At 38.1% G+C, this 18,854-nt stretch overlaps 3 protein-coding genes across 3 annotated transcripts; 1 reads left to right on the plus strand and 2 right to left on the minus strand.

The window, feature by feature from the left end:
- Positions 1-223: 223 nt before the first annotated feature.
- Positions 224-1,214, minus strand: LOC134789480 (fork head domain-containing protein FD4-like). The gene has a single exon (XM_063760059.1). It carries the CDS (start codon positions 1,061-1,063, stop codon positions 326-328), a length of 738 nt encoding a protein of 245 aa, XP_063616129.1. The 5' UTR covers positions 1,064-1,214; the 3' UTR covers positions 224-325.
- A 2,350-nt stretch (positions 1,215-3,564) lies between these two features.
- On the minus strand, positions 3,565-11,048 carry LOC134789760 (electron transfer flavoprotein subunit alpha, mitochondrial). Its single transcript, XM_063760392.1, has 6 exons — positions 10,888-11,048; positions 10,628-10,768; positions 10,015-10,495; positions 9,552-9,703; positions 9,009-9,119; positions 3,565-3,787 (listed from the first exon to the last, which is right to left on the minus strand). The coding sequence occupies exons 1-6, from the start codon at positions 10,927-10,929 to the stop codon at positions 3,722-3,724; spliced, it is 993 nt and encodes a 330-aa protein (XP_063616462.1). The 5' UTR covers positions 10,930-11,048; the 3' UTR covers positions 3,565-3,721.
- A 633-nt stretch (positions 11,049-11,681) lies between these two features.
- Positions 11,682-15,453, plus strand: LOC134789482 (6-pyruvoyl tetrahydrobiopterin synthase). The gene is made up of 4 exons (XM_063760060.1): positions 11,682-11,941; positions 12,983-13,062; positions 14,635-14,780; positions 15,148-15,453. Exons 1-4 carry the CDS (start codon positions 11,874-11,876, stop codon positions 15,355-15,357), a joined length of 504 nt encoding a protein of 167 aa, XP_063616130.1. The 5' UTR covers positions 11,682-11,873; the 3' UTR covers positions 15,358-15,453.
- Positions 15,454-18,854: the final 3,401 nt, after the last annotated feature.

An 18,854-nucleotide genomic window follows, 5' to 3' on the forward strand; every position in this document is an offset into this window, starting at 1 on the left:
GCAATAAATTGTTTGTAAAATAGTAAATTCCTTTTTTATAAATAAACACGCTAATATAATTTATTTATTGGTAATTTTACTCCTACGATTTAAAAAAAGTACTTTTATTTACTTATTTCATAAATACAAGACGCGCTAGTAAAAAGTGGCAACATTGTCTTACTTTTTTTGGTCTAGAACTACGATTTTCAGTTTAAGTAGAGTAAACAACTAGATAAGGTTTTCCTAAGTTATACCATTTCTGGTTACAAACAGGCAAAATAATGCATTTGGCTGAAAGATTCAGCCTAAAGTAGGTGCCTACGAGTAACTACTTCGAAAGATCTTACCGTGGTGGAAACGGCGAATGAAAATATGCATCACTAAAGCTATTCCCAAAAGGTAATGTGAACTGTACTGGTGGGAACAACAGAGGCAGATGCGGTGGCCACATCGCCGCGCACAACGCCAGCATCTCTGGCCTGTACCATGCTGGCATGGTCACCGGATCCTCGGTAACACTCACTTCCATATGGTCCTCATGAGAATCCAGTGCACAGGGTCTTTCCACATCACTTTTTAACAAACTGTCTATCATGAAGGACGTATTAGGTTTTATTTTCGGAACTGTGAGATTCAGCTCAGGCACTGCCTGTGTTTCAAGAGCTGGCAGCGGAGGTACCCGAGCGTGTAGCATATGATTGAAGTTAAATAGCGTCGTCAACTCTGAGGATGAATTTTCTTCCTGGTGTAGCTTGAACCGCTTGCGTCTTCTCAGCAGTGAGCCGTTTTCGAACATGTCAAAGGCCTGCGGATGCAGCGTCCAGTAGGCACCCTTGCCGGGTCGATCCGGTCGGCGCGGCACCTTCACGAAGCAGTCGTTGAAGGAGAGGTTGTGCCGCAGTGAATTCTGCCAGCGCTGCGTGTTGCGCCGGTAGAACGGAAAGCGGTCGGTGATAAATCGGTAGATTTCCGAGAGCGGCAGCATGCGTTCCGGGGAGCTCCAAATGGCCATAGCGGTTAAAGAGATGTAGGAGTATGGTGGTTTGTGTTCGCCATAGGATTCGCGCGACGGTCGCGGCATGGTCGGGCGCTGTGAGCGCGGCGCGCGGGCGTGTCGGCCGGGCGGGGCCTGCGCCGCTCCGCCTTCCCTCCCCGCAGATATGATAACGAGGATGCCACTCGTCGAAACCGCATCTCCCTCTTAGGTACTATCATTACCGGCGTGATTGACTACGTACCTTTTGCTTGTTAAATACCTATCTTTCTACGTGCGTAGATCGTAATGTGGGCAGGTTATGTGCATCCCACGCTGCATGCATTTTCAAGTGCTCGAGTAGGTACTTAATGAAATACAATGTTTTAACAAAGGCTGGAACATTTTAACGAATATCAAGATTCATTATTGTCTTATTTTTTTGGAGAAAATAATTTATTTATTTCTTATGTAGGTACCTACATATAGGTACACACCTAACACCTGATTTTTTTACTAACAAAATCACAATATATACATTACATTAACAGTTTTCGTCTATATTCGTTTTATAAATCAACTTTTCTTTCGAATCCTAAAAAGTTATCTTTCATTTGAATTTATATAACTTGATATAACCATATCTACCAGCGCCATCTAGCGGCGAGTAGCAGTTATTTCTAACCAATAGCAAAGACAAAGTCTAAGGAAAAAACGTGGCTCAGAAATCATGAAAAAGTCATTCTCGGATAGATGGCGCACACACCTTTAGCCTATGCTCGGCTAGATGGCGTGACGACACCGTTTCATATTTAACAATTGTAACACATAGATATCAGTGAATGAACATGGGTCAAAATGATATAAAAATAATAAAATCATTTATATACATTTTCTTGATAATTTTATACGTTTTCATTTTGAGTTTTAGTCGTGTGTCGATAGATGGCAGTAAATTTACTGTGACTACAAGATTTACTATGACAGGACTCCCCCCCTCTATACTATCTATTCTCTTTGCCAATAGCAAAGAGAATTTGAAGCCAATAGATATAACAAGCTGTCAATATCAAGACTTTCGTTTGCTTTCGAACCTTTCTTTAACCTTGGGACGATTAGAGACAATTAGAGAGTAATTGGAGTTATTTTAAGGCTTAAAAGATAGTGATCTTTGTTTAAATTTTTGCTCCTGTTACAGTCCCCAAATTTAATCACTTTTTTAACCTTTACCAGCGTCAGTTAAAAGTAAACTAGCTAAAAACATACGACCATTCATCGTTTAGAACAAAAGTCAAACTTAGGGCTAAGTAATTAAGCCTTTGTTATTTTAAATTGCAAATGATATATTATATTCGTTAAACTAGGTACCTTAGGGTGGCCCAAAAAACATTTTTTTTTATTTTCCTACGGGGCACCCCCTTATTTTGTTACACTTATTATGCTGATAAAATACACCAAGTTTCGTAATTTTATCTCAACTACAAGGGGGTGCTCAACCACTTTGAAAATTTTCAAAGTTGTATGAATACCAAAAAAAAAAAGTAATTATTATTCAGAATTTTATTTAAGTATCTGGTTTCACACTATTTGCACATGTGATTTATAAGTTTTTAAAAGTAGAAAAACATTTTTATTTCTATTTTTTATAATTTTTCAAAAGTAAGATTTTTTTAATTTCACCTAAAAAACTAATAAAAAATAGAAATAAAAATATTTTTTTACTTAATAACTTTTAAATCACACTTTCAAATAATGTGAAAACCACTACTTACATAAAAATCTAAAAAATAATAACTTGATTTTTTTGGATTTCATACAACTTTGAAAAATTTCAAAGTGTTTGAGCACCCCCTTGTAGTTGAGATAAGATTACAAAACTTGGCGTATTTTGTCAACATAACAAGTGTAACAAAATGAGGGGGTGCCGCTTCTTCTAACTAGAGTTTGAATTTTTCCCATACAAACGTGAACCACCCTAAGGTACCTAGGTACAACCGTAGGTCTTAAATGTACAATAAGTATGTATCACTATGCTTCGCCATATAAGGCATACAAACATGAAGTTACAAAAGACATGTAGCGTGCATTTAAAATTAAAACTTAATAAATAATAATATATGTAATACTGTGTGACAAAAAATCTTGGATTGAATGCTTTATTGTAAAAAAAAACTTATTTTTTTTATATCATTCATTTTTAAAATACCTTGGAAGCTTGTTAAACATTTTTGGTGCCATACCAAAAAAGCTTTTTGCTAGTAAAGTAGTGCTGTTTTACATGACCTAGAGCTTATTTTATATTTTTGGCGGTAAATAGGAATCACGTAAACCGTACTTCATTAATTTAAATATTCTCACGCTTCCCTGTCTTTAGGCCTGAGATACACTTGTAAGTTTTATTTACGTAAGTAGGGACAAAGCTATTTGTTAGGATGAGTAACGATATTCATCTCTCATTCTGTAGTATAGCTGTGTCCCTACTTACGTAAGTAAAATGAAGTACGGTTTACATGATTCTGTGGTTTGTATACACTGTTAACACTGTTAAAAGTGTCAAAGTACATTATTATCCGGTGGGATCAAATATTATATAAAAGTAAACAAATAAATTACAGTAACAACTTTTATTTGTATAAATAGCAAGTTTACACATGATCAAGATTACACATCAACAATTGTACAATTTTCGAAAAATCTCATGGTGCGCGAATTGGAGGTAATGAGAAATTCATTATACTATTAGCTAAAACTGTTGCGGCTGCTGGTTTACAGCTTGCCGGTTAACTCTGGGACCGCCTTGAACAGGTCCGCGACCAAGCCGTAGTCTGAAACCTGAAACAAAAAGCACATCATTAAGGTCTCGATTATGAGATGTACCCCCTTATTCATAAAATTTTACGGGCCTGATTTAGTTAAATTATTTATGCTTTATCCCTTTCTTACAAATAATAATTATTAATTAAGCCTTTATTTTCATCCTTAATCTACCTTAACTAGTACATAATGAATATAAATTTGTAAATTGTAATATATTAATGGTAATTAAGGCCCCTGACGGGTGAAGGCCTCCTCCAACAGTTTCCAAGTTGATCTTGAATGGGCTTTCTGTATCCAGTTTTCTCCGGCAGTTTTTTTAAATATCTTTGACCCAGCGATCTCTAGGGCGTCCTTGGCCTCTCTTAGCCCTTGGGCCCGGCCACGTAGTAGCAAGTTGTGTCCACCTTTCATCTGTCATTCTTGCCACATGACCAGCCCACTTCCACTTCAGGCGTTTCATATGCTCTAGAGCATCAATGGCGTTGGTTTTTTTACGTATATCTTGGGATCATTGTCTGTCCTTCAGCCTAATGTTCAGGATACTCCTCTCCATTGCACGCTGGGCCTTCTGTATTTTGTCCTTTGTATAGAAGTTGTATATCCAAGTTTGACATCCGTACGACATGCAGGGGAGCAGGCATCCGTCCATGACTTTCTTTTTTAGTTTTAGTGGTAGCTTCGATTTTAATATTTCTTTCAGGCTCCAGAACTTATTCCATGTCATGCTGATTCTCCTGTCGACTTCGTCATTATTTCGGTTGGTACTAAATGAAATACGTTTTCCTAAATATATGTAATTGTCGACATATTCTAACTTTCGTGTGTTGTCTACCGGTATAGGTTTTTGGAGGGTATTAGTCATTACTTTTGTTTTTGATGAGTTTAGTTCCAATCCTATCCTTTTGCTTGCTGAGCATAGTTCTGATATCATTTCTTGCAATTGTCTTGATGATTCTGCGAAAAGTACTATGTCATCAGCGAAGCGAAGGTTACTTAGGTTTTTCCCCTTTACGTTGATACCTTTGTGTTTCCAGCTCAGGTCTTTCATTATATGTTGTAGGACTGAGATGAAGATTGTAGGCGATAGCGGGTCTCCCTGTTTCACACCTCTACAAATTTTTATCACTGGTCCTAGTCTGTCCAATTTCACCCTGCTTATGCTTTTGCTATATACACTCGGCGTCACGGAAATCGCACACCCACCGATTTTTGTTTTAAGCAAATATAGCTCTTATCATATGTATTATACCCTCACAATATATACATCATTTAAAAGCACAATTAATAAGCATTAAAACATGAGTAAAGCATTTTTGGGAAAAATAATAATAATCACGAAATTACGGCGTTCTGAAAGAACACCTACAATACGCGTTGTAAGGGTCGCTAGTTGCGTTACCTTGGATAGGTTTAAAAGGGGGGGTAAAAGTGGAATATGGGTTATTCGGTATCCAGAGTTCACAGAGGTCACACCGGAACAGCTGGAGAAAGAAAACACCCCAAGAAAATGGATACCACGGAAGCAGAAGCAGCTCAAGCAGTAGCCCTGGTGGAATCAGGAATGACGCAGTCTGCGGTTGCTCGGCAACTCAACATAAGCCGTTTCCGAGTTCTCCGAGCAGTTCATCGATTCCAGAGGACTAAAAGCTTCACCAGGAAGCCTGGATCCGGAGGACAACGCTGCACTTCCGAAAGAGACGACCGCTTTATTGTGTCGACGTCTTTGCGGAACCGTTTCTCCAACGCTGTCCAGCTGCAGCAGCAGCTGCAAGCAGTTCGGAAAACGGTGGTGAGTGTCTCTACAGTAAGAAGAAGGTTGCGGGAGAAGAAGATCATGCCCCATAGAGCGGCTACGGGTCCCAAATTGACGGCAGAGCATCGGCGAGTCAGACGTGAGTTTGCTCGCGAACACAAGGATTGGACGGTCGACCAATGGAAGGCTGTCCTCTTCTCCGATGAGACCAGGGTGTGCCTGTTCTGCAACGATAGGCGCAGAAAAGTGTACAGGAGGCAAGGGGAACGTTATTCACAGGCCTGTCTTGAAGAAACCGTCGGATACGGAGGAGGATCCTGCATGTTCTGGGGTGGCATTTCCCTCGCCGGCAAAACCGAGCTCGTTTGTGTTTCCCGCACTGGTGGTGGTCGAGGCCAGGGATCCATGACTGCTCATCGGTACATCACAGAGATCCTGGAGGACCTTGTGGTTCCATACGCCGAATTTGTCGGTCCTGGATTCACATTCATGCAGGATAACGCCCGCTCCCACACAGCGTTGATTGTTCGGGACTACCTTGATCAGGTTGGGATCACCGTCATGCAGTGGCCAGCAAGGAGTCCGGACCTGAATCCCATAGAGCACCTTTGGGATCAGCTAAAACGGAAGGTGCGGTCACGTATCCTGCACCTGCGACCCTGGAACAGCTTCGAGATGCCGTCATTGAAGAGTGGGATGCTATTCCTCAAGAATACGTCGTGTCTCTCGTGAGGTCCATGAAGGCTCGCATGGAGGCAGTCATTAAGGCCAGAGGAGGCAACACTAGGTTTTAAGTTTAGTTTTAGGCATTTGTATTCCGATATTTGTTGATTTTATTGTGTTTTAATTTGTTGATTTTTTTGCATGAATATACGATTTTTATTTCTTATTAAAAAGGTGCCTTTTTTTTACTCTTTAGTAACTATTGCATTGTTTTTAAATGAAGGGTTAAATTCTCTTTAAAATGATCCCACACACTCATACTTTACCTTCAACAACATAAGGTTTATAACGGCTTGAAACAAAAATCCGTGGGTGTGCGATTTCCGTGACGCCGAGTGTATGTCTTTCAGGATTTTTATATAAGTTTCCGGGATGTTTTGGGTCTCTAGTGCTTGCCATAGGCTTTCGTGGGATAAAGAATCAAAAGCTTTTGCATAGTCAATAAATGCTAGGTATAGGGGTTGTCGATATTCTTGATGCTTTTCGATTATTTGTTCCAGGGTATGGATGTGATCGATTGTGCAAAAACCTTTCCGGAATCCTGCCTGCTCTACGGGTTGGTGTTTTTCTATTTCTGGCTCTATTCTTTTATTTAAATTCTTACAAATACATAAGCAGTGATCGGAATAGGCAGAGTATATTTACCTACACTTGGTAGAACAAAGTCATGAAGTGGAGACTTCCTTGCGATAATTTTTTTTTACCGGGACTTCCCGGATTTAAAAATCAGTAAAATAAATAAAATCTCATAATGTATCCCCAATGTACGTAAAATTAAATAGTAACCACAACACTACAAGTTTGTACTAGTTTACGAGTGATAATATAACATTATTGTATTTATATTATTTCAAACTTGTCCGTCTCTTTTACGCCAATACCAGCTGTGTTTAAGTGAAAGAGATAGAAATAACAGTATTACTATCTACTATGTCAATTGTAATTTCCATTGTTATCGTCTAAAAGACAAAGCAGATGTCGTTATCACTTATCGCTGTTACCTGCAACCCTTCTTATGCATTAAATAGAAAGTTGACATCAGTTTCTTACTATCCCTTGTCGAGTACGTACGGAAGTGTAGATACTGTGTTTTTTGGATATTTGACATTTGCTTGTTTACTGGAATTTCGCCTGCTATACTTGATTACACACGGCCTGAACTCGGACACCGATTTTGCTTTGATTGGATTTGGCGATTACTGGATACTGAAAACACCACGGATACTGCAAAACTACCAAGTTTCAAGGTAAGATAATGTATTTATTATTTAACATTTTTATCCTTTTCATTGTGTGTATGTGTAATCGAAGGTAAGAAAATAAAGGCTGAAATATATGGTCACGAACTATGACTATTGACTTGAGTCACTTGCCTATGTTCATAATTTGGCCGTGTAATGTATTAAACCTACATACATTATACTTACCGTACTGTACCTTGTTCAAGGGATCGACGCAGATGATGATTTGATTTATAATTTTGCACCACTCACATCTGTAGACGTTGAACGGTCATTTTCTACATACAAATGGGTTTTAAGCGTGAAAAAAAATAGACTGAAAATTGAAAATATGGAAAAAATTATAGTAATATATTTCAATCATCTCCAGGAGAATAATAATAGTACTGAAATGAATGAATGTTATGATTATGAATGTGATTCTGATAGTGACGACAAATAATTTTGTAAAGTAAATGAGAACGGGACTTACTCGCGTAGCACTTACCCTAGCATAAAAGTAACTAATGGAAATCAAGTGCGGGTAGTTCCAAAAACTCGTATAGCTAGAAAATGTTGACACAACTCCCTACCCGTATGCCTCTGACCACGGACGTAATGTGACATCCGAAACCTTGGGCCAAATATTAAATATAAGTGTTACGCGATTAAGTCCCGTTTTCATTTAATAATAGGTATGTGTGAAAATGGTGTTAGTTTAAATCAATAAAATAATTTTGTATTTGTAGATTGAGTTGCAATGTTATTTATATTTAGACTTAATAAAACAATAATAACTTTGTACATAAAGAGAGTTTATTAAAAAAATATATAGAAAAATCCGTTTATATATTGGTTGTTTTATTTTATGCCTATTTATTGTATTGAAGCAGTTTGCATTGTTTTTTGTACTATTCAGAACAATATTAATTATTCGGTAAGTTCCCGGGACTTTAGTCCCGCAAAAAAATTTTGTCGTAAGGAAGTCTCCACTTTTTATCTATGTTCTACCAAGTGTAGGTAAATATACTCTGCCTATTCCGATCACTGTACATAAGTCAAAATGACAGATAAAGACAAACGATTCATAGCTAAGGGTTCCTTTTTATTTTAACTACGGAACCCTAAAAAGAAATATTGCATTTAAGTTCTCTGGGGATTCATGAATAATATGTAGGTACTTACAGCAAAATTCATTGCACTCCTGTATACAAATACGTATGCAAGGATACTATTTATAGTTTTGCTGAATATAATAAGTATAACTCTCAAAATATTTTTAAAATATAATAAATATCCGTCGCGTTTTTGGGCGGTGGAGACAACCACAGCATTTATGAATAATCGCTTAAAAACCCGTCAAGAACAACAGGAACTTAAAAAACAACTACAACGCGAGAACATGATAAAGCTATTAGTGATAAGATTTTATAGTTCCATGTTTATTTTTATAACAGATTGTACTCGTATAATAACGATAATAACGAATTGTATTGTATAATAACGATGACACAATAAGAGCACTAAAATAAATATTAACCTGGAAAATGGGTGCTTCAGGGTCTTTGTTGATGGCAACGATGGTCTTGGAGTCCTTCATGCCGGCGAGATGCTGGATAGCGCCGCTGATGCCCACAGCGATGTATAGGTCCTGTGTGATAAAGTGATAAAACACTTTAGGTTATCTCGTATAATAAGGAATAAAACCGACAAAAAAATACATATTTACTTTTCATGATTATTAATTATCAATATTGTATGTCTACATACATATGTTATGTACTTACTACTAATAAATGGCTACAGTAGAAAGAAATCATAGTTTATAATATTTGTAATATTGTAATTCCGAATCAGTTAATGAGTCCATTCCACACTTGAAGAACATCCATCCATCAATTTACGGAACTAGCCGACATTCAGAAACAAGTTGGAATTCTTCTTATACACCTTATTCTTAAAACTAATGATTTTCATAGGTCTAAGTGTCTACTTGGAGTTCCAAATATTTTCAACATGGTGACATTTAGTTTGTCCACTGCATCTTACAGAAGCATGAGGTTGGTTGGCCCCGTATACTTACTGGAGCAACAATCTTGCCGGTCTGACCGATCTGCAAGTCGTTGGGCACGAAGCCAGCGTCGACGGCCGCGCGAGATGCTCCCACAGCAGCGTTTAGCTTATCAGCTAGGTCATACAGGAGCTTGAAGTTGTCGCCTGACTTCAGACCACGGCCTGAGAAGTTATATTATAAGGTTAGAAATACACAATACAGAGGCCTTGTCAACATTGATTTATGGTTAGTTACAATGAGAAAATTATTCTAGATATGATTATTTGTAAGTATATTTAATTATAAACTTAACATATTTAACATTTCATATTGGTACTCATATCAGTGTCTAGTTAAAACTAGATTTTGCCAAATCATTCTCAATTTTTATCACATTTGTATACAGTTGAAAGGCAAAGTGATGCAGATATCCAATATAGGTATCTATAAAGATTTATAAAAATTTAAGTAAACAGTGAAAAGTTATTGTTACCTCCAGACACAATATTCTTAGCACTGGTAAGCTCAGGCCTGTCCGATTTGGAGAGCTCCTGTGACACCCACTGCACCAAGTCAGTTTTGTAGTCCCCTTCAGGAGCCTTTTCCACGGCAGCGGAGCCTCCTTCCAGGGAATCAGGGGGGAAGGCAGTGCCTCGGACAGTGATGACTTTAATTGCATCCTTGGCTTCAAGTGTCAGCACTGCATTTCCAGCATAGATAGTCCTCACAAATGTGTTAGCATCCTTGACACCAATAATGTCAGTGATAGGCGACACATCCAGCTTGGCCGCTACTCGCGGAAGCACAGCCTTTCCAATGGCAGTGGCTGGGGCCAAGATGTGCGTAAAGTTGAACTGCTTCTGAGTTGCAAGGATAAGAGGAGTCAGTGATTCCGCAGTAAAGCCTTTGAACGCCTCACTCTCAGCCACAAGGACCTTGGAGACACCACCGGCCTTGGCAATCTTCTCAGCTGCCTGAAAATATAACAAAAAAAAAATATGCTTACTAGCACTATCGGTATTGTAATGTGTATTGATCTCACAAAAAATGGAGATTAATTGCTATGATAATGTTTACTTAACCTAATAGTGCTTCCTGGTACTTACTGGACCGCATTTAGTGCCTGCAACTAATACTGAAATATCTCCACCGATTTTCTTGGCTGCGCTCAAGGTATTCTGGGTAACTGCAGATAACGCCTCATTATTGTGTTCGGCGATGACCAGCGTGCTCTGCAATCTACGCAACTAGAAACAAGCATTAAGTAATACATTAGTGCCATCATGATTTGATTATCAAATTAATCTTTGAACTCTTTTATCAACGTAATGAAAGGATTTGCAAAGCTACTGTTAAATTGAATTACCTGGGTAGAATACAACAAATGCCTTGCAGATGGCGAAAACATTTTGCCAGCCAGTATTTAAACAAATTTTAATAAAGTACCACTCAATGAAAAATAATATCTAAAAAGGTTACAAAGTCCACTGTGTATCTGCCAATGCCAACCAGCCAGTTAGAGATACGAAACAATAAACTGTCAATGTCAAAATGTTCTTTGTGTAGTTTTTATGATGGGCTTAAACAGTAGAATTTTTTTTTATGTTGCTAGTGTAAAATTCTCAAGACATGGAACATAGAAAACTAACTTATAGCTTAGAGAATCATTCTATCTTTGTCTTACACTAGTACTAGCACCCAAAAGAAAAGGATGTGTATAGTTTTCCTGGTTCTTACTGACTGACAAATTGGTTTGACCAACTCATAGAATGTAGGATCGTATAGAAGTGGTATACGCGTGCCTCCGTGAGGGACAAAACATACGCAAATGCGACACTGTGATTGGTCGAATTTATTTGTTGCCCACCATTATCCATACTAAAAAAATGGTGGGGAACAAAAAATATGTGAGACTGTGATAAGGACAAACAATAATAGCGCTTTCTCTGCTACTCCTACTGAAAGATACGTAAGACTATCCCGTTCTGTCAGTTATCCCCACCACTCATGCCCAATCCAGTTTAATACTAGATTCATGGACCAACTCCATGGACCAACTATAATTCCACCACTGCTTCACTTCAACTTCACACTTCACTGTCATCTGTCACAAATGTCAGTGTCTCCGTTCTCATTTCATTTCAACTATTTCAAGTTCAAGTCAAGTAGAATGTAATTGGATCATTTGTCTTAATTACTGCTAATTAACTATTTCTTTGATATAAATATTAGTAATAAATATATCATTGCCATTTAGTAAGTAACTGATTACGTTACCGTTGAGTACTAGTGTCAATACTGATTGAAAAAACTCAAGTAAAACAAGTCTTGTTTTACTTTTGTTATAATAAAATGTCGTCATTGCCTATTGTATCTATAACAAGAAGAGAAACATTCAGCTCTTGTCACCGTTTACACAGGTACTGGTATATTATTTCACATATTTCCATAACTATGAACAAAGTAACGACAGTCGAGTCAGCTAAGTTTATTTACTTGTTGCTGTCAGCACTAAATCTGTCATTTCTGTTAGACAATATTAAATTTTCTAGCATGGGGTTAAGGTTTAATTTCTATTGTAAGTACGTAAGTTATGACACGTGAATAAATCGGAAGTCGTTTGTCTTTTAACACATTCGACACCGCGTACCCGACTCTCGGGCACTCGTAAACTTTACTCAGATGCCGGCATACCCGCTAGTCGGGCAAGAGCTATAAACCTACACGCGACGCCGAAGTGCCCGACAGGCGGGCAAGCATTGCATCTTCACTACCTCAGGGCTGCCACTGCCACTAACAGAAAAAATTGTAAGTCTTCTGATTATTATGTGGTCGAAAAGTTGGTACAGTTGATTATTATATTTTATTACTTCACTTTGTATTTTTATTTACTTTACCTAATGCGATTACAAAATAAAAATTCTTATTAGTTGGTTACGTGAAATTGCATCCCGTGTATGTATCAATAGGAGTTAGAATTAGGAGAAGAACAAAACGGGGAGCCTAAACAGATGAGACAGCAGATTTAATTTTATCCACGTACTTATACGAAAGTTACTTGGCACAGCCCTGAGCGTCCGCTGCTTGCCCGACTAGCGGGTTCGCGGCATGCGGCATTGAGTTGCACGTCGTTGCCCGACTAGCGAGTACTGTCGGTTTCTGGGGTATTGTTTAAAATTTTGCCTGGTTGCGAAATTGTTAAATCAAAATCACCGATGAACGCGATGCGAAAATATTTTGTTATACTTTATAGTATACCAAAATATTATTGTGCAAATCTGTGTATAAATAAAACACAAATCAATAAAAAAAATAACAATATTTTAGATAAAGATGTTAAAACGAAAGTTAAAGTAGTTTTTAGTACTCTGATCAATTCTGCAAGGTATAAACACATTATGGACTATTTTTTCAGATGAATGGTATTACTAATTACTGACCAAATCATTGCTTTTTTACAGTCCATTTTTAAGTGATGAGGAAAATAAGAAACTTTATGGAAAGTGTAATAACCCAAATGGCCATGGGCACAACTATGTTGGTAAGTAATGTTTAGGCTCTTCTTTTTAATCTACAGCTAGCAGTCTTTACACCAGTGTTTCTAACTACAGAGCATGTAGGTAATCTTCAGATGAAGTGTATTACTAAGCCAGGCACTTCACCACACAGCTGCTCATAATAACATATAAAGTAGATAGTATCAAACATTTTTAGGGTTCCGTACCCAAAGGGTAAAACAGGACCCTATTACTAAGACTCCACTGTCCGTCCGTCCGTCCGTCTGTCACCAGGCTGTATCTCACAAACCGTGATAGCTAGACAGTTGAAATTTTCACAGATGATGTATTTCTGCTGCCGCTATAGCAACAAATACTAAAAACAGAATAAAATAAAGATTTAAGTGGGGCTCCCATACAACAAACGTGATTTTTGATCGAAGTTAAGCAACGTCGGGCGCGGGCGGGGTCAGTACTTGGATGGGTGACCTTTTTTTTTTGCCGTTTTTTGTATTATGGTACGGAACCCTTCGTGCGCGAGTCCGACTCGCACTTGCCCGGTTTTTTTTTCTTATAAGGATTTTAAATTGAGCCCAAAGTTAATCACATGTTCTGTAAAGTATTTATGTTACCTAAAAGTTAGGTACATCTTATTCAACAACTCCAAACTTTGCCAATAATATGAAAACATATTAAACATAGCATAATCATTTGATCATTTTAAGAACATTCAATTCAACTCTATATTCTCACTTTTGAATAGTCCTATTAGTCCTGTACAAATATATCATAAAATTCATAAATATCAAAATAGATGATGATTATTAATATTAATCAATAATGAATTGTTATACAGACATGTCAAATTTAATAATAAGAATTTAAGATCATTAAAGAAAATTTAACACAATATCTGTTAACTTCCTCTTTGATTGTTGGAATATTTACGTATTCATGTATCTCTGTATTTTTTGCAAACCATGGTGCACATGTTACAGCCCTTAGGACATTATTCTGAAACCTTTGTAAAATTTCGAGGTTTGAGTTACTGGCCGTTCCCCAGAGTTCAATCCCGTATGTCCATATGGGTTTTATAATGCATTTATACACTAGCATTTTATTAGTTAGTGTCAGAGGTGATTGTCGGCCGATCAGCCAGTACAGGCGCTTGTAATGAAGGTCTGCTTCTTTTCTCTTTGTTTTGATGTGGTTAACGACTAAAAAAACATACAAACGAACTTGCAAGGGACCTGGTAAACACCAATGACAATCCGAGTAGGCTGAAAAGGTGGCAAATACTGCGGCTGGACCAAAGGCACTAGAAGATAAACTCATCAAAGTCAAGAGAGAGTATTTAATGGAATACCTCTCAAAACCCTCAAAACGACAGAACATCTGATTATGGCTAAAACAGCCGATTGCAGATAAAAGAAAGAAAAAAAAAAAAAAAAAAAAAATTAAAGAAAATTAATATAGAATAAAATCTAAATTATCTCTTATCTTCATCATCATCATAATCTTAGACTGATAAGCAATCAACAAAAAAAAACAGTTTGAGACAATGAACTCTCACATTGACCGTGTAAAGAATCAAGAATTGCAAATTTCTCTTACAGTTCTGGTGACAGTAAAGGGTCCAGTAGATGCTCACACCGGGATGGTGATGAACATCCATGACCTGAAGCAGTACATGAAAGAGGCCATCATGGATCCCCTGGACCACAAGAACTTGGATCAGGATGTGCCTTATTTTAAGACAGTGGTAAGGAAAAACTTAACTGTGAAAATATACATATATTTAATTTAATACATTAATTTTAAATAAGTAGTAAATCATATGTGAAAGCCTACACTTCTACATTAGCACATCAATTTTGCTTAAATTGGCCAGAACTAAAAGCCAGAAGAAAAAGAAGTAAATTAAAACTTACGCACTGTCTAAATATTGCACAATAAAGTTGCAACTTTCAATTTCGTGGCCATATACAAATCGAAATATGAAATGCCACTAATAGGTATATAATTGTTTTCTAATTACTTTCTGTTAAACTAATTAACCTAATAATAATAACTCAATTACTCAATTTAATAGATAAGTGACATATTTTATATTTAATTGGAATTTTCAGGTGAGCACCACAGAAAATTTAGCAATTTACATCTGGGACCATCTACAGAAAGTAATGGAAAAGCCTTCTCTATTGCATGAAGTGAAAATATTAGAAACTGAGAAGAACCACGTGGTTTACCGCGGCGGCTCCACTTACCCGCGCAAGAAACACGAGAACTCCAGCCTACATTCCAGCCGCCACCACAATGTGTCCTCGGATTCAGATTGAGAAATCAATACAATGCGATATTATATAATCTGTAAGAAAAATATTGACATGTTTATATTGTGCTTATAATTGTTAGAATAAAAAACTAACAATATCATAATTTTTGCAATTCCCAATAGTAGGTATAAGTATTCCTTTAAATTCAGGTTTGGTCAGTTTAATGGGCCAACAACAAACACTTGGTTGGTCGACATATTTTTATTATTGAGCAGTTAAATACATAAAATGGCTTTCTATACGCTGTTGCCAAAACTTTGATATATAAACCCATCATATCCTATATGTGTTATAGTGAGGGAAGTAGTGTCACCCAATGTATGGGATGTGCAAATTTTGGTATCGGATGAATTCACTTGGCACAGATGTAGTATACGTAAAGCTAAGCGAATCCAGCCCGGTAGCCATCCGCCACCCCCTGGTGGGTAGGCAGGGGGGCATCCAAAGTTACGCAAATCTATTTTGGTATCATTTCCAGATAAATCGGGCATGGGGAATTCATTTTTGAGACATTTAATGTACAGTTTAATAGAAAAAAAAATAATATTGACGCTCAAATCAAAATCGGTTTGCTATTTTTTTTATTCAACTATTACTATTATCAGCCGAAACTACAAATGCTAGAAAGTTGAAATTTGCACACCAGGTTACATTTATAATGTGTACAAGAGATAAGAAGCGATTATGAAAAATTCAACCCTTAAAAAGGGGATGAAAGTTTGTATGGGGTCCATGTTTTATTTTAAGCTAGGAATTTCGAACTTCGTTAAACGATATATTATTGAAATACAAGAAAACTATTTCAGCGTGTTTGTAAATTCGTCCCCTAAGGTGGCGAAATAGGGGTTGATTATTTTATGGAGATGAAATTTTTTTTCGAGTGTGGGGCTTGAAACTTTGTATATGTATATATTATTAGAATACAAGAAAAGTAATTTAAGCGTTTTTAAAAATTCATCCTCTAACGGGGTTAAAAAGGAGTTGAAAGCTTGAATCCATGACAAATTACTTTGACTGCCTACCTGCCAGGGGGTGGCGGATGTCTACCGGGCTCAATTAGCTTAGCTTTACGTATATTACATCTGCGCTAAGTGAATTCATCCGATACCAAAATTTGCACCCTATGACACTACTTTCCATACTATTACACTAGTTACGAACACAGCGAATAGTCAAATACTGGTTCGTTTTTTTTAGCATTAGAAAGAACTTGAAAGAAGGTAAGCGATCTTGATATCTCTTTTAATTGAAAAACGCTTTTTAAAAATCAATAACTATTACTTATGAAAGTAGAAGAATATAAATGATCGTACTAGATTTTTCAATTAAAAGACACATCAAGATTGTTTACCTTATTTCTAATGCTAAAAAAAACGAACTATATATATAACAGTACTCTCTCGCTCAATTGAATTTAGTTTCGCTATCCGACACTAGATGGCAAAACAGTCGCAGTAACGATAGTATGATTGTCGCGTATTCTCTAGCTAGTGACGTAGTTAATTCAATATACTGATCTATACAGGGTGATCAATCCAAATGGGTCAGTATGGAGAAGTCAGAAACTATGAGAGATAGCGAAATCTGTTCTTAGGAACCATGGCTTCGATTTTATATTTAATAATAATGGCATTCAATTTTTTTTAAATCTTTCATACAGAACCGGGATTCGAACCTGGTCAATTATTTGTTTGTATGGCAATTTTTAAACGATGCGTAATAGGTGGGGGGTGCTCGACCAAATATCATAGAGGGCCCCGAGACAAAACAAACTACAATAAAAAAAATTCTAAATGGCCGACTTTTTTTTTTTCAAGCTGGTCCTAGCGCGCTGAGATTTGGCATGCGGCGAGCCTGGGGGTCCAAGATTACCATGTCAAAAATTTTTTTTGGAAAAATCCAAAATGGCAGCGGACACGGGCAAAGTCAAATTTCCAAGTAGGTTAAGCGAGCCCAAAGGGCGAGCTTCAGGCCGGGAGGCCGAAGGCCTGGAGGCCGGAGGCCGATCCCGGCGGAAGGCTGAAGGCCCGGAGCTTCCACCCCGACTCCCAAAACGCGAGGCCGAAGGCTGAGCTGCGTGAATGCGGTGCTTCCAAGCGTCCTACCAAGTCAACTGTCTTGATGAGCGAAGCCGGCGGGCCGAATGCCCGACGGCGAAGCGTCGAGGCTTGCGAAGGCCGAAGGACGAGCTCCGCGTAGGGCCGAAGGCCCGAAGCGTCACACGAGAGGGGGAAGTTGGAGCTTAAACACGACCCAACATTTTTCCTATTGGGAGTCGCGTTTTGGGAGTCGGGGTGGAGGCTCCGGGCCTTCGGCCCTCCGCCGGGGTCGGCCTTCGGCCTCCCGGCCTGAAGCTCGCCCTTCGGGCTCGCTTAATCTACTTGGAAACTTGACTTTGCCCGTGTCCGCCGCCATTTTGGATTTTTCCAAAAAAAAATTTGACATGGTAATCTTGGGCCCCCAGGCTCGCCGCATGCCAAATCTCAGCGCGCTTGGACCAATTTGAAAAAATTAAAAAAAAAAGTCGTCTATTTTGATTTTTTTAATGTACTTAGTTTGTTTTGTCTCGGGGCCCTCTATGATATTTGGTCGAGCACCCCCCCACCTATCACGCATCGTTTAAAAGTTGCCATACAAACAAATACTACACGCGATTACATAAAGAATATTGACTAGGTTCGAATCCCGGTTATGTATGATAGATTAAAAAAAAAATTGAATGCCATTATTATTAAATCTAAAATCGACGCCATGGTTCCTAAGAACAGATTTCGCTATCTCTTATAGTTTCTGACTTCTCCATACTGACCCATTTGGATTGATCACCCAGTATATATATATATATATATATGTCGTAGTCAGATCGTATAATCCGCCGTATTACATTACGGCTAGCCGTTTTCAAAAACAGGGGCGTTTTGAAATGCGGCGGTTCGACGATTAGCCGGATTGTCATTGCGACACGTTCTTCAATAAGGCGGCCTACGTTTAGCCGCATCGTACTACTATTTTAGATTGTTGAGTGACCAGTTCTTTCGGTCGCCTACGTATCCGGAGTTTGACAACGTTTGCAATTTAATTTATTTTTACCATGGTCCCACCGCACTACATGTGTTTCTTTTCCAAAACATTTCCTTCACAACTTAAATAGACGCCTATTTCTGGGCCGTTTGCCCCTCGGGCATCTGAAGCTACCTAACGAACCTAACCTACTTACCTACCTACGCTTTTTTCCCCAAAGTGTAATGTTTTCACGGACGTCTCACTAAATCAATAGGTAGGTAGGTTAGGTTCGTTAGGTAGCTTCAGATGCCCGAAGGGCAAACCGCTCAGAAATAGGAGCCCCGCGAAGCGGGGCTCCGTCTAGTTAAGTTGCGAAGGAAATGTTTTTGTAAAGAAACAGTCCGACGAACTTCAGATTTGATGGACACCCCAGCGTTTGTGAGGCAGCGCCACGAGTGTTAAAAATGGGAACTAAAAACTGTCAAAGCGGCGGCTAA

The sequence above is a fragment of the Cydia splendana genome, chromosome 4 (genome assembly GCF_910591565.1).
Source record: "Cydia splendana chromosome 4, ilCydSple1.2, whole genome shotgun sequence".
Taxonomy (NCBI): Eukaryota; Metazoa; Arthropoda; class Insecta; order Lepidoptera; family Tortricidae; genus Cydia; species Cydia splendana.

Coding starts and splice junctions, on each gene's coding strand:
- LOC134789480 (XM_063760059.1), bottom strand. CDS start 1,063: ATGCCGCGACCGTCGCGCGAATCCTATGGCGAACACAAACCACCATAC.
- LOC134789482 (XM_063760060.1), top strand. CDS start 11,874: ATGTCGTCATTGCCTATTGTATCTATAACAAGAAGAGAAACATTCAGC. Junction 13,063..14,634: donor CCATGGGCACAACTATGTTG/GTAAGTAATGTT, acceptor TTTCTCTTACAG/TTCTGGTGACAGTAAAGGGT. Junction 14,781..15,147: donor TGCCTTATTTTAAGACAGTG/GTAAGGAAAAAC, acceptor TGGAATTTTCAG/GTGAGCACCACAGAAAATTT.
- LOC134789760 (XM_063760392.1), bottom strand. CDS start 10,929: ATGTTTTCGCCATCTGCAAGGCATTTGTTGTATTCTACCCAG. Junction 10,769..10,887: donor ATTTGTTGTATTCTACCCAG/GTAATTCAATTT, acceptor GCTTGTTTCTAG/TTGCGTAGATTGCAGAGCAC. Junction 3,788..9,008: donor CTGAAGCACCCATTTTCCAG/GTTAATATTTAT, acceptor TTTTTGTTTCAG/GTTTCAGACTACGGCTTGGT.